Raw genomic sequence first — 14,210 nt, forward strand, 5'->3', positions numbered from 1 at the left:
CATAGAATAGAGATATATATTTTCCACTGCCATGCATATTTTATATATATGTATTTGTGTGTGTATGTATGTATTTTCATATATATATATACTCTCTTGACTTTATGTATATGCACATATAATAATAATATAATACAATACAATATAATATAATATATCATATCATGGAATGAGATGGCATTTAAGGTCCCTTCCAATTCACCCCATAATTCTATTATTTCATATACATATATATATGTGTGTGTGTGTGTGTGTGTGTATGTTGCAGAGGGGACAAACTCCTATAAGGCCACAGGTCCAGGAAAGAGGAGCTTTAGGGGCTGTATTTGGACAATTTTGCTTTGTGGAAACCTTGTTTTGTTTTGTTGTTTGTTTTTTTTTTAAGCAGCAAAGTTTACTTTAAGTTTAGTTTTAATGTGTTGTTTAATGAAGGGGGGGTGGGAGAGTGGTGGTGTCACTTCTTTGTGGTTTCACATCAATTATCTTGTTTTTAATCAGTTCCCAACTGTTCCAGGGTTTTGTCCCTCCCTATAACTCCCACATCGATATTTTTTGAACGTTGCCCTTTTCCCCTTGTGCTGCCCCCGCCCTTTCACCCTCCATATGTTCAGTCCCAACTGCTCACTTGGGCCATTTACCCCTCTTCTGTATTCCCCCTTTTTTTACCCATCCCCTCCCCAGGTGCCCCCCAGCCTCTCCTGCCCCTCCAGCACTAGGAAAGTGGGAAGAACCACAACATCCAGAGGCAGCAGAGTGGGAAAGCCTCGGAGGGCCGGCTTTGGCAGGGATGCTGCCGGGGATGCAGGCAGGGAAACAGGGAGGGATGCAGGCAGGGATATGGGGAGGGATACAGGGCCTCCCTGGGGTTCCGCTGTGTCCCACCACACATCCCCTCCCTCCTGGGGGCCCTTCTGTCCCTCGGGTGGGGGAGGGCAGGGATAACCCCAATTTGGCAGCTCGGCCGCCGGGTACCGGGGCTGTGCTTCCATCCCGGGCGCTCACGTTCCGCGGAGCCAAATCCCCCGGGAGCAGCGGGGGGAGGACGCTCCCATTATCCGGCTCCTGCCGTGGCGGAGGCAGCTGGACCAGCCGTGCATTAATAGATTACACAGAGGATTTGGACTCGCCAACATCCAGGGAAGCGCTCTCGGGAGGGACACGGGCAAGGCCAGGGCGGCTTCCCGAGCCCGCGGCGACGGACACGGCCCCGCTCCCATCCCGCTGACTCCTTCCCCGGCACAGGTAGGTGCAGGGCTCGCTCCTGGCGCTGGGATGCTGCCGGGATGACTGGAGAAGGGCTGGGGATGCTGGTCCCCATCTGCCTCCAGGGATCAGAGCCCGGGGAGGCCGGAGCGTGGGGCTCATCCCTCTCCCGGCCGTTTTTCGGGGGATGCTCTGCGGAGAAGCAGAGCTGGGGCAGCCCGGGCGGCTGCCAGGCTGTGCTGGAGCAGGGCTGGCATTGAGCTGTGCCGCGGGGGGGTGGATTTCATCCCCCTGCAGCACCCCCAGCCCTTCCCTGACCTTCTCCTGAGGGCTGCAGCCTGTCCAGGGGTGTGGGACGGGGCGTGTGGGCATCCTTGGGCATCATCACCCGAGGAGGGTCCGGAGGGTCTGGGGCCACGGGCAGTGGAGGGTCCCCTTGTGCCACAGGGGTGGCACAAGGGGTGGCACAGGGACACAGGTGCTCGCAGAGGGTCTCATGTGCCTGTCCTGCTGCCTGTGCCCCATCGGCTGCTGTGCCTCAGTGTCCCCACCATGCACGTCCCCCCCCAGGGCCACTGCTGGGGGAAACGGGGGCCAGGGGGTTTGCCTTGCTCCCCAAATCAGTGCTCCCCATCCCTGTGAGCCATTTCCAGGGCTGTTCACACCCAAAATCCCTCCTGGCCCGCTGGGATCTGTGACCAGGCAGGAAAAGGACAAACACCCCCCTCCTCTCCCCAGGCAGCCTCCGGGGGCTGTTTGACACTCCCCACCCAGAGCGATGCCACCATCCAAATTTCAGTCAAATCTGGCTGGTTCCCTGGGTTTTGCATGTGCCCCTGGGCTACAAGAGAGGGGGGCACTGGGCACCTGCCCCATGCCAGCCTCACACCCACAGGTAAGAGCAGCCTCTGCCTCGCCAGAACAACCCCAAAATCTCCTGGAGCCACCGGTGGGGTTGGAAACCTCCCCCAGGAGCGTGGTGACCTCTGTCTCCATCCTGGGGAACCCCTCTTTAGGGGTGCAGAGCAGGGGGGGTTGGGGCAGGACACGGCCCCACTGTGCCCATTCCCAGCCCCACAGGGCTCCCGGACCCCACCATGGACGAGTGGGACCTCCCACAGTGGAAGAAGGAGGTGGAAAGCCTCAAGTACCAGCTGGCCTACAAGAGGGAGATGTCCTCCAAGACAATACCTGAGTGAGTGGGTGCCCACTTCTCCCCCTCCATCCCATCCTCCTTCCCATCCCTGTGCCCTCGGGAGCAGAGTCCGGCTCTTCTCCACCCCAAACTTCCCCCCTCAAATCCCCTGGGGGGGTCCCCAAATGAGATTTTCTCCTTCATGGCTCTTCAAACCCTCCAAGCCCCAGCAGCAGAAACCCACCAGTGTCCCCAAAGCCCCTCTCTCTCTTCCTCTCCACAACCCCCCCCCGTGCCAACCCCTTTCCAGCCGCCCGTGCTCCGGTTGGGATGTGGCAGCAGCCACGGGACCCCCTGGCACCCCGGGAGCCCCTCAATGTGCAGATCCCCTTTTTCCAAATGACTTCAACCTGTAAAACCAAGCCATGGGAGGGAATTTCCCCTCCTGGTTTGCCCCTCTCTGCTCCCCCAGCACCATTCCCAATGGATCAGGGATCCCATGATTGCTGCCACCGGAGCAGGATTTATCCCGGACACTGAGCCCCCCCCCAATTCCTGTTTTGCTGCCACACAGCCCCCGCCCTACACCCCTTAAACCTTTTAGCAGGGGCTGTGCCCACCCCTCCTGTCCCTCTCCACAGGTTTGTGAAGTGGATCGAGGACGGCATTCCCGAGGATCCCTTCTTGAACCCGGAGCTGATGAAAAACAACCCCTGGGTGGAGAAAGGCAAATGCACCATCCTCTGAGGGGTCCCCCCTGTGCTGCCCCTGCTGAATGTACTTTTTTTATTAGTTAGTTCCAATATGAGAACCTGAACAAAACCCTGCCCTCACCTGTCTCCTTCTTTTTAGTAGTAGAAGTGGTTTTATATTTGGGGGGGACACGGGGGGGCAGAGTGGGGGGGCAGGAGCAGCAAAGGTTTCTCTGGGGTTTTGCTGCAGCTTCATCTCAGACCTCACCCAGCTCTGCCATCAAACAGGAACATTTTGCAACTTGTAAAGAAAATTTTTATAAAGAAACCCTCATTTTCAGTGATTTTAAATACTTTTGTATACTGTAGGATATCTCATTTTGCAGCAAAACAGGCATAATATGACAACTAAAGGTTTATTAATAAACAGAAAAATACTTCATTATTCATTTTTTTAGACACATTTTATTTCCTTATTTTTTTAAACAAAATAAGTCGGTGATAAAAAAAAACTAAACGAAGATCATGGACACAGGGTTTAGAGAGCCAAAATCCAGCTGATCCCTTGAGTTCCAACCCTGATTTCCTGGCTCCAGCTAGAGCAGGTCCCTGATGTAGATGTTCCTCCTGACAGCGTTGGAAACCCCCTCGTTGAAGCGGAACCACACGTCGCTCTTCCCCACGGCCTTTCCCATCTGCTTCTCCAGGGACTCCTCCTTGGAGGCCTGAGGGGCTGCAGGGGGAGGAAATCCACCTCAAAAATTTGCAGAAAACCTTAAAGTCACAACCCGTGCCCAGGCTGGAGGGAGAGGGGGCAATCAGGGAGCTGCTGCCAGGAATGGGGGGGTTGGGAAGGGCAGAGCTGATGCTCCCGTGTCCTGGATCCTGCAAACCCTTCAGCACCCAGAATTCCATTTGGATGGTGCCAGAACCCATGGACTTGCCCACAGGATCCCCCCTGTCCGTTGTTGTGGGGTCTGTTCACCCAACTCCCCCTCCCCACCCCACTGATGTCCCCGGGGATGGTGCTGAGGGACAGAGCCGCTTTTTGGGGTGGGCATTGGGAATGAAGGGACCCCCTCCAGCAGCACCCATGGTCACCCCATCCCTCTGCCACCCACCTGTGCCACCCCCTGTCCCCTCTGTCACCCTCCCAGGGCTGGGGCCACCCACAGCACCCCATCCCTGTCACCCACCCAGGGCCGAGGCCGCCTGTTTGCGCTGGAGTGGCCGCCCAAAAAAATCCACCTCGGGCTGTGAAAGGCAAAGAGCAGGAGGTGAGTTGGTTCTGCAGCACCTGCACTTCCAGCTCCCCTTTGGAGATGACCAAAAAGAAGGGAAGTTCCTGTCTGGGCAAGGCTCAGTCACCCCAGGGCGGTTCCAGGGAGAGCAGGAGCCACATGCAAATGTGGGAAGGGCTCAGGGGGATGCAAACAGATTCAAATCCGGGGGGGGGGAAAGGCAAAATTTCAGGGTGCTAAAGTCAGGTTTTACAGCCAGCCAAGGGCTGGAAGCTGAGCCCTGGAGAGGGGCAGTGGCAGGGAACCACCTCTGCTCCCCTTAAACCTGTCACCCTCTGCTCCCCTGGGCCACTGTTGGGATGCCCAGAGTGGGATCAGTGGATGGATGCACCTCTCCACAGCTCCCGAGCAGCCCTCCCACCCTGCAGCTTCCACAGAGCCCAAATTCAGCTATTTCAACCCAAATACCCAGATCTCTTTCCTCCCCCAGCCCTGAAAGCTTCACAGGGGTGAAGGTCCATAACGTCACCCAGATCCACCTGGTCCCAAAGCTGCAATCCCAGCGATGCCTTTGCGGGACACACGGTGCTCAACTGGGCTATTAAAAGAAACTGGGCTAAAAAAATTAGATTCCAGTGGAGCCAGTGAGTGTTTGGCAGCCCAGGGAAGTGCTGCTGGGAACTGGGGCAGGACCTGCAGCCCCTCACCTTGTCCTCCACCACCGCCCTCTGCACGATGTGCTCCAGGCGCTGCCGGTGGTTGGGGGTCCCCGACGGCCTCGTGTCCCCTCGCTCCTCACTGAGGCCATTCCTGGGATCCTGTGGGGAGGAGAGACCTCAACAAGGGACCCCTCACAGTGTCTGGGCCTAAAGTTTGGGTATGAAGCACCTGCCACCCAGTTGTCACCCGTCCCAGTCACCCCCGCTATTTGCTGCCGGGTTTGCAACATCCCGAGGGCTTGGACAGGATTTTTCCACCATTTTCTGCCTTGCAGCAGCTCATGGGATCAGCCTCAGTTGGGGTCCCTTTCCCTGGGACTTCACAGTAAACAAGGAGCCTTCAGAGATGTTTTTCCAGCATCTCTTTGCCCCACACATCCCCTGGGAGCTCTGCTCCTGCAGCAAGGGGCTCTCAGGGATTAATTATCCCCATGGCACCGGGGCAGGCACCAGCTACATCCGAGATGTTTCTCAGCATTTTCCACCTTCTTCTGCCTCCAGGAGGGTTTTGGCAGTGGGCAGAGTTAACTCTGCTCCTCCTGGGGCCTTTGGGACCTTTGGAAGTCAAGTGGGAAGGAAAGGTGCAGGCAGGGAAGAGTAGACACCTACAAACCGCAGCCAAACGAACCCAAATTCCCTCCTAAAATTCCCACCTCCTCACCACCCTCCTCAGAGAGCTGGAGGGTTCAAAGCTTTGACTCAGAGTGAGCGTTTCCTTCCAGAACTCCTGCAGAGACTGGGGCTCAGCCCCCCAGCACAGCTGTGCTGCCCAGAGGCAGATGTGCAGGCCAGGAGCTGCGAGGGGGGGTTAATCCCGGATTTCCATTTGCAGAGCGAAAGCCACCGGCTGCTTTGGAAAACCCACGTCCCCACGCCATCCCTAAGGATTTTATCCACGTCCACAGCCCTGCCACCCCCCAGAGGTCCCCCCTCCCTACCGGGTTCCGTGCCTGCAGCACAGCCTCCGTCCTCCTCATCTTCTCCAGCTCGATCTCCCTGGCAATGAGCTGCTTGGCCTGGTAGCTGAGCTGCCTCCGGGCCGGCAGCTCCGGGAAGCGACACACGTCCTCCACATTCCTGCAGCATGGACAGGGGGGAGCAGGGAGCACAAATCAATACTAAAAATAACCTGCATTATGCAACCTGGCGGGGCACAGGGAGCCCAGTCACCCCCTTGGCACTGCCCCGTCCACCTCCGAGTGCGATCCTGCCTCAGTTTCCCCAGCGCTGCCCTCTCCTGGGTGGAGCCAGGGGGCTGAGTGGGAATGCAGGAGGGATTAAGGGGTTTTAATCTCGGTTTTAAGGCAACAAGAGGAAAAGGCAGCAGGGTTGTGTTGAACAGACTGCCCTGAAAACACCACGGGCACAGCACAGCCCGGGCACAAGGGGCACCACGACCCTCCCATCGCCCCAAAAAAACCCTGGGGAGGTGGGTAATGGAAACACAGCCAGGAACAGTAACTCTGGAGCATCAGAGCACTTGGGTCATGAACAGGGCTGGGGCACCAGCTCTGGAGTTAGGCCTGTTTCAGTATAGCTGGGCCAGTCCCTCTGCCAGCTCTAAATATTTTATATTTATTCAATATTCTCGCCCTTAAAATAAAGGGAGCAAAGTCTCCTGTCAGCTGGCTCTGCAGTCATTTAGAAATTAGCTGTCAAATCAATGTTTTAAGAAGTTATAAAGAGAAAACACAGGTTTTGCTGTCGACAACAGCTTTGTTTGCCAGAGAGATGCTGGGATGCAATTTCCAGATGCCACTGGGATGTGACACCCCCATAGTCCCCGTCATTTTATGGTTGGATTTGATGATCTTGAAGGTCTTTGCCAATTTTGATTCTGTGCACAGCCAGGAAACAGGCTCAGAACTCACAAAACAAGCAAAGTAAAGCAAAGTAAAGCCAAAAAGTGGCTCCCAATGTCCCACGGTCTCCCCATGGCCATGTGGGGGTGGCACGGGGGGGAAAGCAGAGGATGGATCCCTACAGCCCCCACCAGCCTTTCCATGAGGAAGAAACAATACTAAAGCAGTTCACTGTAATTCAATAGAGCTGCTTGATTAACAGAGGCTCATTACTGTAATTAACTCTGCCCAGGAAGGCATTAACGTTGGGCCTCGCTGGGGCCGGGTCTGTGCTGCCTCTCCAAAGGCTCCCCAGAGTTTCTGGCTCTGGGTGTGCTCAGAGCAGAGCCACAGCCAGGTCAGGCAGTGGCCAAGCTGGTAATTTATAAATGAACCATGGTGACAGTGACCTCCTCTGTGTGATGAGCTCAGGTGGACCAGCTCTGTCCTCTGGTGGCTTCGGTCCCTCTGCCAGCTCCAGTGAGAGCCAAAGGCAGCTGCTTCCTTTCCTTTAATCCATTAAATCTAAACCAGCTCTGCTCCAGCCTCAGCCCAAGGGAGTGGTGGGGCAGCTGGACCATGCTGGGGATGGAGCAAAGGCAGGAGTTCCACCTCCTTCCTGAGCTCTCTGCTCTTATTATCCCAGAATCATCATGGAATCCTGGAATGGTTTGGGTTGGAAGGGATCTTAAAGCCCGTCCAGTGCCACCCCCTGCCATGGGCAGGGACACCTTCCACTATCCCAGGTTGCTCCAAGCCCCGTCCAACCTGGCCTTGGACACTCCCAGGGATGGGGCAGCCACAGCTTCTCTGGGCAACCTGTGCCAGGGCCTGACCACCCTCCCAGGGAAGGTTTTTGAGCCCCACCCCTTCCCTTCCCCTCGGCACTCACGGATCCAGCTTGTAGACATACTGGCCCTCAGGCAGGCGCTCCTGGTGGTAGGTGAGGTTGTAGGCCAGCATGGTGCTGATCAGCTCTGCCAGCTGCTGCTTCTCCTTCTGGCTGTAGAGCTGAGTGTTCACCTGGCAGGGAGGGCAGAGCATCACTGACCCACAGTCACTTCTGAACATACAAACAGCCCGAAGCACAGGGTTTCTCTGTGTGAGGAGGGACAGTCAACACCCAGGGTGTTCAGACAGGTTTAGTTCCCTCCTAGGGACACACATCCTTCCCAGAGCAGGGTGCAGTGACCCAGGTGCTGGAAGGGGACTGTGACAGCTCCCCAAAGCCCTGCTCAGTCAAGCCCACCCCAGGTGGGGTCCAAGACCCCTCCACACAGTCAGGTATCTCAGAATCATGTGCTCAGCTTCCCTCCAACTTCTGCATCACCTGCAACATCAAATCACCCCCGAATCTGGGACAGAAATTCGGGATAGCTCAGCCTGGGTGATGCAGCCCAGGAGATGTCTGTCCCCCAGTGCTCAGGGTGAGGTTTGCAGAGGGGACACATCACCCAGGCAGCGAGGAGGGGTCAGGGGCACTCACAGGCCGCAGTTTGGGGGCGATGATGTCCAGCAGCAGGCACAGCACCTCCAACACCAGCACCCGCGGCCCCGCGCGGCTCCGGGCGCCGGGCGCGATCCCCGACACCATGGACACCACCAGGTTCTGCATGTGGGTCAGCTTGGCCAGGGCCTGGGGACAGGGCAGGGACAGCTCAGCCACCGTGTCCCACGGGGCAGAGGGCTGCCCCCGTGCCCCCTGGGCCTTGCCTCGTGCTGGCTGCTGGGGTAGGCCAGGCGGGGGATGGCGGAGCCCGCGAAGAGCAGGTGGAAGGCCACGGGCAGGAAGGGCAGGTAGCGCAGCAGCTGGAAGCTCTGCCCGTGCAGCACGGCCCGGCCCAGCAGGTCGGAGAAGCAGAGCCACTCCAGGGCCAGGCACACCGAGCCCAGGCTGGAGTCCCGCACCCTCATGGACAGGAAATTCTCGTGCAGGCCCTGGAAGGGGATGTGGGATTACAGGGCTGGAGGTCAGTGGATGGTCCCGCCAGAGCAAGTCACTGGCATTCTGAGCTTCTCACTGAGCTCCAGCACAACACAGGAAGGGGCCTGGCTCTCCCCCTGGCTGCTCTTACCTGGGCAAGCTTCTCCTGCTCCCCCGAGGAGACGGCGAGGTGCAGGATGTGGTGGAAGCGCTGGGAGGAGGAACTGAAGCCAGAGGAACCCCCGAAGTGTGACAGGTCCTCGTCACCCACCAGGAGCTGGGCTGGCAAAGAGGGGTCCATTCCTATCCTGTGCCTGGGGGGAGCCCAAAGGGAAGAGCTGAGGGTCCCCCAGTGCTGAAGGGATCAGCAAGGAATATTTGGATCCTTGCAAACTGAAGACAATGCCAATGCCAAATTATTGGCAGCTAAATGGAATGGACAAAAGGATCCAGAATGGCTTTAAACTGACAGAGTTTTTTTTTTAAACTCACAAAAACCACAGAACGTTGCTCCAAGCCCCATCCAACCTGGCTTTGAACACTTCCAAGGCTGGAGCAGCCACAGTTTCTCTGGGCAACCAAAATAACCAGGAAGCAGCACACCCCAAGCACCCAGCCAGACCTAACAAATCCCTCCTTTTACCTCTGCACCCTCGGGAGCTGGAAGATCTCCTGCCAGATGGAGAAGAGCCCCTTGTTTTGGTCCTTCAGGCCAATCTTCATCGTCTGCACCATCTGCATGTTCAGCTCCTTCTGCCCTCGGCCGTGCAGGAACTGCAATGGGAGTGAGGAGCTGGGGGGACGGGCACAGAGGGAGGGGGGATCTCCAAAACTCTGGGGATCCCGGACACAGCAGTGTCTCCTTCCTCCTCCATGTGCAGGGTTAAAATAGCACAGGGGACAGGGTGGATATTTTAGGGATCTGCCTAGGACACAGTTCTTTCCCCTCCATCCCCACCTGAGTCCAGAGCTGTCTGTGTCCCCCAGGCCCCCCATGACCCCGGTACCTGCAGGGTGTTGATGCAGGAGCGGATGTCGTTCTCCGTCTTCTCGCACAGGGCCAGCAGTGCCGCCGTGTCCGCCCGCATTCCCTGCTGGAGGGCGATCTGTGGGAGCAGGAGAGGGTGGTCAGCAGGGAGGGATGGCCAGCCAGGGGGTCAGGGGGGCCCTCAGCTGTGCCACACCTCGCTGAGCCGCTGGGCGAGCCGGGACGGAGCCGTGCGGGGGAAGTGGAGCAGGAAGGATTGCTGCCGGAGCGGGCGCAGCGCGGGCACGTACCTGGGGAGGGCACAGGGCTCTGAGTGGCCACAGCAGGGCAAGGAGGACAGCTACTAGTCATGGAATCATTCAGGCTGGAAAAGCCCTCTAAGACCATCCAGTCCCACTGTTCCCCAGCATTGCCAAGGCCACCACTAACCCAGGTCCCCAGGTGCCACATCCACAGGGCTTTTAAATCTCTCCAGGGTTGGGGACTCCACCCCTGCCCTGGGCAGCTGTGCCAGGGCTGGACAGTCTTTTCTGGGAAGGAACTCTCCCTCATATCCAACCTAAACCTCCCCTGGCACAGCTTGAGATTGTTTCCTCTTGTTCTGTCCCTTGTTCCCTGGGAACAGAGCCTGACCCCCCCCCCCAGCTCTCCCCTCCTGTCAGGGAGTTGCAGAGCCAGAAGGTCCCTCCTGAGCCTCCTTTTCTCCAGGCTGAGCCCCCCCCGCTCCCTCAGCCACTCCTGGTGCTCCAGAACCTTCCCCAGCTCCATTCTCTTTCCTGGACATGCTCCAGCCCCTCAAAGTCTTTCTTGTCACGAGGAGCCCAAAACTGCCACCCAGGATTTGAGGTGCTCCACTCAAAGGGAGACACCAACAGCCTCTACCTCCTCGCTCAGGGCAGGGTCTCAGCTCTCCATCCCCCCAGATCCACAGGTGACACTCACTGGTCGTTGCAGATGCAGATGATGGGCCTGAGCAACAACCCACCCTCACGCTGCCGCCTCCGGCCCGCGCCGGCCTCTCCCTCTCCCTGCACGTCCTTACGGTGGATGATGTTCAGCAGCACGTTGATAGATGCCTTGGGAAAAAAAAAACAAGGGCAGAAGGGATGAATTCTTACCACTGAGAGGCAAGAAACAGCTCGTGGAACAGGGGGTGAGCTGCTAATGGGGGAACAATGAAGGGGTTAATGCCAAAGGTGGTCGGGGCTCACCGCAGGCGCGCCGTCGATCTCGTCGATGATGAGACAGTTGGGCTTCTCACCGGCCCCCAGCACAGACTTCATCTGGGTGGCAGCTTCGATGCGGGTCTTGAACACCTCGGGGCTGCGGTCATCGCTGCAGGGAAGGTGGGCCAGGTTACTGTGGCATGGGGTTGGCTCTGGCATGGGATCACCTCCAGCACGGGATGGTCTCCAGCATCACCCACAGGACAGCATCACCCCTGGGACACCATCACTTTTGGGACAGCATCACCTCTGGGACACCATCAACCCCAGGACACCATCACCCTGGGACAGCATCACCCCTGGGACAGCATCACCTCCAGCATCACTGCTGGGACACCATCGCTTTTGGGACAGCATCACCTCCAGCGTCACCCCCAGGACACTGTCACCCCTGGGACATGGTCACCACCAGGACAGTGTCACCCCCGGCGTCCCCTCTGGCCTGGCAGCACCTGCAGCAGTGCTGGGCTGGCAGGGCCTCACCTGGCATTCATCTCCACGGCGTTGTACCCCGCGTGCCGGGCGATGACGTGGGCCAGCGTGGTCTTTCCCAAGCCAGGAGGGCCACAGAGCAGGGCTACCTGTGGCACAGAGGGCAGGTCAGCCTGGCAGGGATTCCTCCAGCTCCCACCAAGGAGGGAATGCCCTGCTCCTCACCCTGCTGGCAGGATGAGGGGACACCCCAGTACTGCCCTGTCTTGCTCACCTTGTATTTGGGTCTCTTGTGCTGGTCCAGCTCAGCCTCCAGAATCTCCTCTGTGAGCTGGACCTTCGTTTTCCACTTATTTGGGTGCTCCTTGGGATGGCTGAATGGGGGATGAGCTGCAGTGCTGGGCTTGCCCTTCTTCACAGCCTTCTCCTTCCCAAACACCACCGTGTCCCAGAGCTTGAGCCACTTCAGAAGGCAGCGGTTTGTGTACTGCGGGGGGGGGGAAGTGGGAAAAATCCATGGAACCTCAGAAGGATCAGGCCAAGGACAGAGGAAGGCTCTCCTCCATGGGACAGGCTGCTCAGAGTTCCACCTGGCACCTCCTGGTACAGCACGGGAATGGTGCTTCCCTTCCCAGCTCAACCACCACCCCACAGGGGAACCCAGGACAAGTCACATCAGCCCCATCCCTGCTGTCCCTCCTCTGTCCTGGCTCAACTCAGCACCTCTCAGCCTCTTCCATCATTTGCAACTCCCTACAAAACTTCTGATATTCAAAAAAAACCCCAAATTAGCCCACAATTCCTGGCTAAAGTCCTCCCAGTCTTTTTTGTCTTGTTCTGGTCAAGTTTCAAAATCTCTTTTGTTAGAAAGCCCACAGACTCCAGCTGAAACACTGCCATCCCAAGCTCTCCAGGACTCAGGACTGCTCCCAGGAAGGACCAGCACTTCCAAAGGCAACACCCTGATCCCACAGCATAAAGGAAGAGTTACAGAGGTGCTAATACCCCCCAAGCCCAGGCCTCCCCTTCTCCCAGCACCTCACATCATCACTGAGCAGCTCCATGTAGCGCCGGGGGGTGAACTTGTCCACCCAGAGGCAATGGGAGGCAGATTCCTCCTCAGGATCCATGTCCCCACCAGGTTCCAGGCTCTCCGTGCTGGGCTCACTCTCAAGGCAACTGTAAGAAAGAATTAACTTGACCCAAACCACGCAGGGAGTCAGGGAAGGGCTGGGAGTTACACCCAGATTTCCCACGCTGAGCACAACAAGGGCAAAGAGGCTCCTCTGCTTGTAGGCCCCAAAAATCTGGACCTCGTGGAGTGTCTTTGGGAGGCACATCAGGCAGCATGGCAGGGATAGGGTGGGATTTCATCCCAACATCTCACCTGTTTATGATCTCTGTCAGCTGCTGGGATACCTTCTGAACGTGCCTGAGACGCTGGAGCACAGAGAGAGGGAGAGCGGGGTCAGGGACACCCCAGTAACCCGTGGCTGGGGGGAACAGGGATGGGAGCCAGTCCTGTGGTATCAGGAATGGCAGGGAAAGATGGGAAGGTCAGTGTGAGACGTGGTACCTCTTGGTCCACCTGTTCCTTCAGGTAGGAGAAAGGCACCCCCAGCAGGTGGAGTGGCCTCCGTGCATTCCAGCCCAGGGAATCCGGGAGCTGCAGGGACACAGCACAAACAACCCCCTCCTGAACCAGCTGGAGAACACAGAGAAGCAAACCCAACCTCGAGAGCCCTGCTCACCTCCACCCCTGTCCTGCAGGGATCATCCCTCAGCACCAGGAAGACCCTGGTGCCCTGGGTGGAGGTCACATTGATATAATCCTCCAGGATGGGGGGTCTCTTGAGGACCCACTTCTTTTCAGAGGGTGGTGTGATCTGCAGGGGGATCATGCCGCTCATCTCCAGCTGGTTCGAGCTGGAAAACACCAAATTCCTTTAGCAGGGGTGAGGAAAAGGGCCCTTGAACCCCCTGAAGGTGGGGGCCAAGGGGCCTTTCCCTCATCCCTGCTAAAAATGGCTTTCAAGGTGGCCAACCTGGTATTCTGGGGAGCAAGAGGTGCCTCTGAGCCCCCATCCCAGGAGACATCAGGAGCCAACTCATCGTCTGCACCAAAATCGAGCTTCTTCACAGCCTCCAGGCGCTGCCGCTTCGGCTTCGGGGCTGGGAGAGACGCCGGGGAGGGGGGAAGAGGAGCACCATGATTGAGGGAGGGCGGTACCGGGGATGCTCCGCGCCCGGCACCGCTCGGGGAGGGAGGACAGGGCCCGGCAGCGCCGGGGACCGAGTTAAACCTACTGTGGGGTCCGGCCGGCGCTGGGGACCCGGCGGGGGCACAGCCCCGCTCCCTCTTCCTGCAGTGGGAGTCCCCGGCGGGGTCGGGCTCCTCCGGCGGCTGTTTCCTGCCGCGGAACTGCGAGACTTTGGGGCCGGCGGGCGGGGACGGCTCATCTGCAATAGGGGTCAGAGCTCCGGTGAGCGGCCACGGGCGGCCCTGCCCTCCCACCGCCCGGCCCCCCGGTGGCGGTCCCGGCCCGGCAGCAGCGCCCACCTCCGAGCTCCGCCAGCACCTCCAGCTCGGCGGCGAAGCGCTCGTAGAACTCATCGTCGGCAGCGCCCTCGGCGCTCTCGGTGCCCGCCATGGGCCGCGCACGCCCCGCCCCGCCTCGCCCCGCCCCGCGCCGCTGCCGCTCATTGGCCACGGCCGCGCCGGGCGGGGGCGTCCGCGTCGCTGATTGGACGCGACGCTCGGCCCGGGCCGGCGGGGGCGGTGCTGATTGGACGCGACGCTCGGCCCGGG

At 58.4% G+C, this 14,210-nt stretch overlaps 2 protein-coding genes across 6 annotated transcripts; one reads left to right on the plus strand and one right to left on the minus strand.

Moving 5' to 3' along the window:
- The first annotated feature begins 1,134 nt into the window (after positions 1-1,134).
- GNG13 (G protein subunit gamma 13) lies at positions 1,135-3,160 on the plus strand. Of its 2 annotated transcripts, none has more exons than XM_064673370.1 (3): positions 1,135-1,242; positions 2,276-2,398; positions 2,980-3,160. In XM_064673370.1, exons 2-3 carry the CDS (start codon positions 2,301-2,303, stop codon positions 3,083-3,085), a joined length of 204 nt encoding a protein of 67 aa, XP_064529440.1. In that variant the 5' UTR covers positions 1,135-1,242; positions 2,276-2,300; the 3' UTR covers positions 3,086-3,160. The 2 variants fall into 2 exon arrangements, with proteins under 2 accessions (XP_064529440.1, XP_064529439.1); XM_064673369.1 differs by having other exon boundaries at positions 1,159-1,242; positions 2,284-2,398.
- A 272-nt stretch (positions 3,161-3,432) lies between these two features.
- Positions 3,433-14,093, minus strand: CHTF18 (chromosome transmission fidelity factor 18). 4 transcript variants are annotated; one of them, XM_064673365.1, is made up of 22 exons: positions 13,962-14,093; positions 13,709-13,861; positions 13,447-13,573; positions 13,153-13,327; positions 12,978-13,097; positions 12,789-12,841; positions 12,445-12,580; positions 11,676-11,888; positions 11,453-11,550; positions 10,955-11,078; positions 10,686-10,819; positions 9,940-10,033; positions 9,763-9,861; positions 9,399-9,529; positions 8,907-9,069; positions 8,545-8,769; positions 8,318-8,467; positions 7,724-7,854; positions 5,929-6,067; positions 4,979-5,089; positions 4,227-4,284; positions 3,433-3,763 (listed from the first exon to the last, which is right to left on the minus strand). In XM_064673365.1, the coding sequence occupies exons 1-22, from the start codon at positions 14,050-14,052 to the stop codon at positions 3,627-3,629; spliced, it is 2,862 nt and encodes a 953-aa protein (XP_064529435.1). In that variant the 5' UTR covers positions 14,053-14,093; the 3' UTR covers positions 3,433-3,626. The 4 variants fall into 4 exon arrangements, with proteins under 4 accessions (XP_064529435.1, XP_064529437.1, XP_064529436.1 ...); XM_064673367.1 differs by having other exon boundaries at positions 12,978-13,067; positions 13,962-14,092; XM_064673366.1 differs by lacking the exon at positions 4,227-4,284.
- Positions 14,094-14,210: the final 117 nt, after the last annotated feature.

This window comes from Pseudopipra pipra, chromosome 16, assembly GCF_036250125.1.
Source record: "Pseudopipra pipra isolate bDixPip1 chromosome 16, bDixPip1.hap1, whole genome shotgun sequence".
Classification (NCBI taxonomy): Eukaryota; Metazoa; Chordata; class Aves; order Passeriformes; family Pipridae; genus Pseudopipra; species Pseudopipra pipra.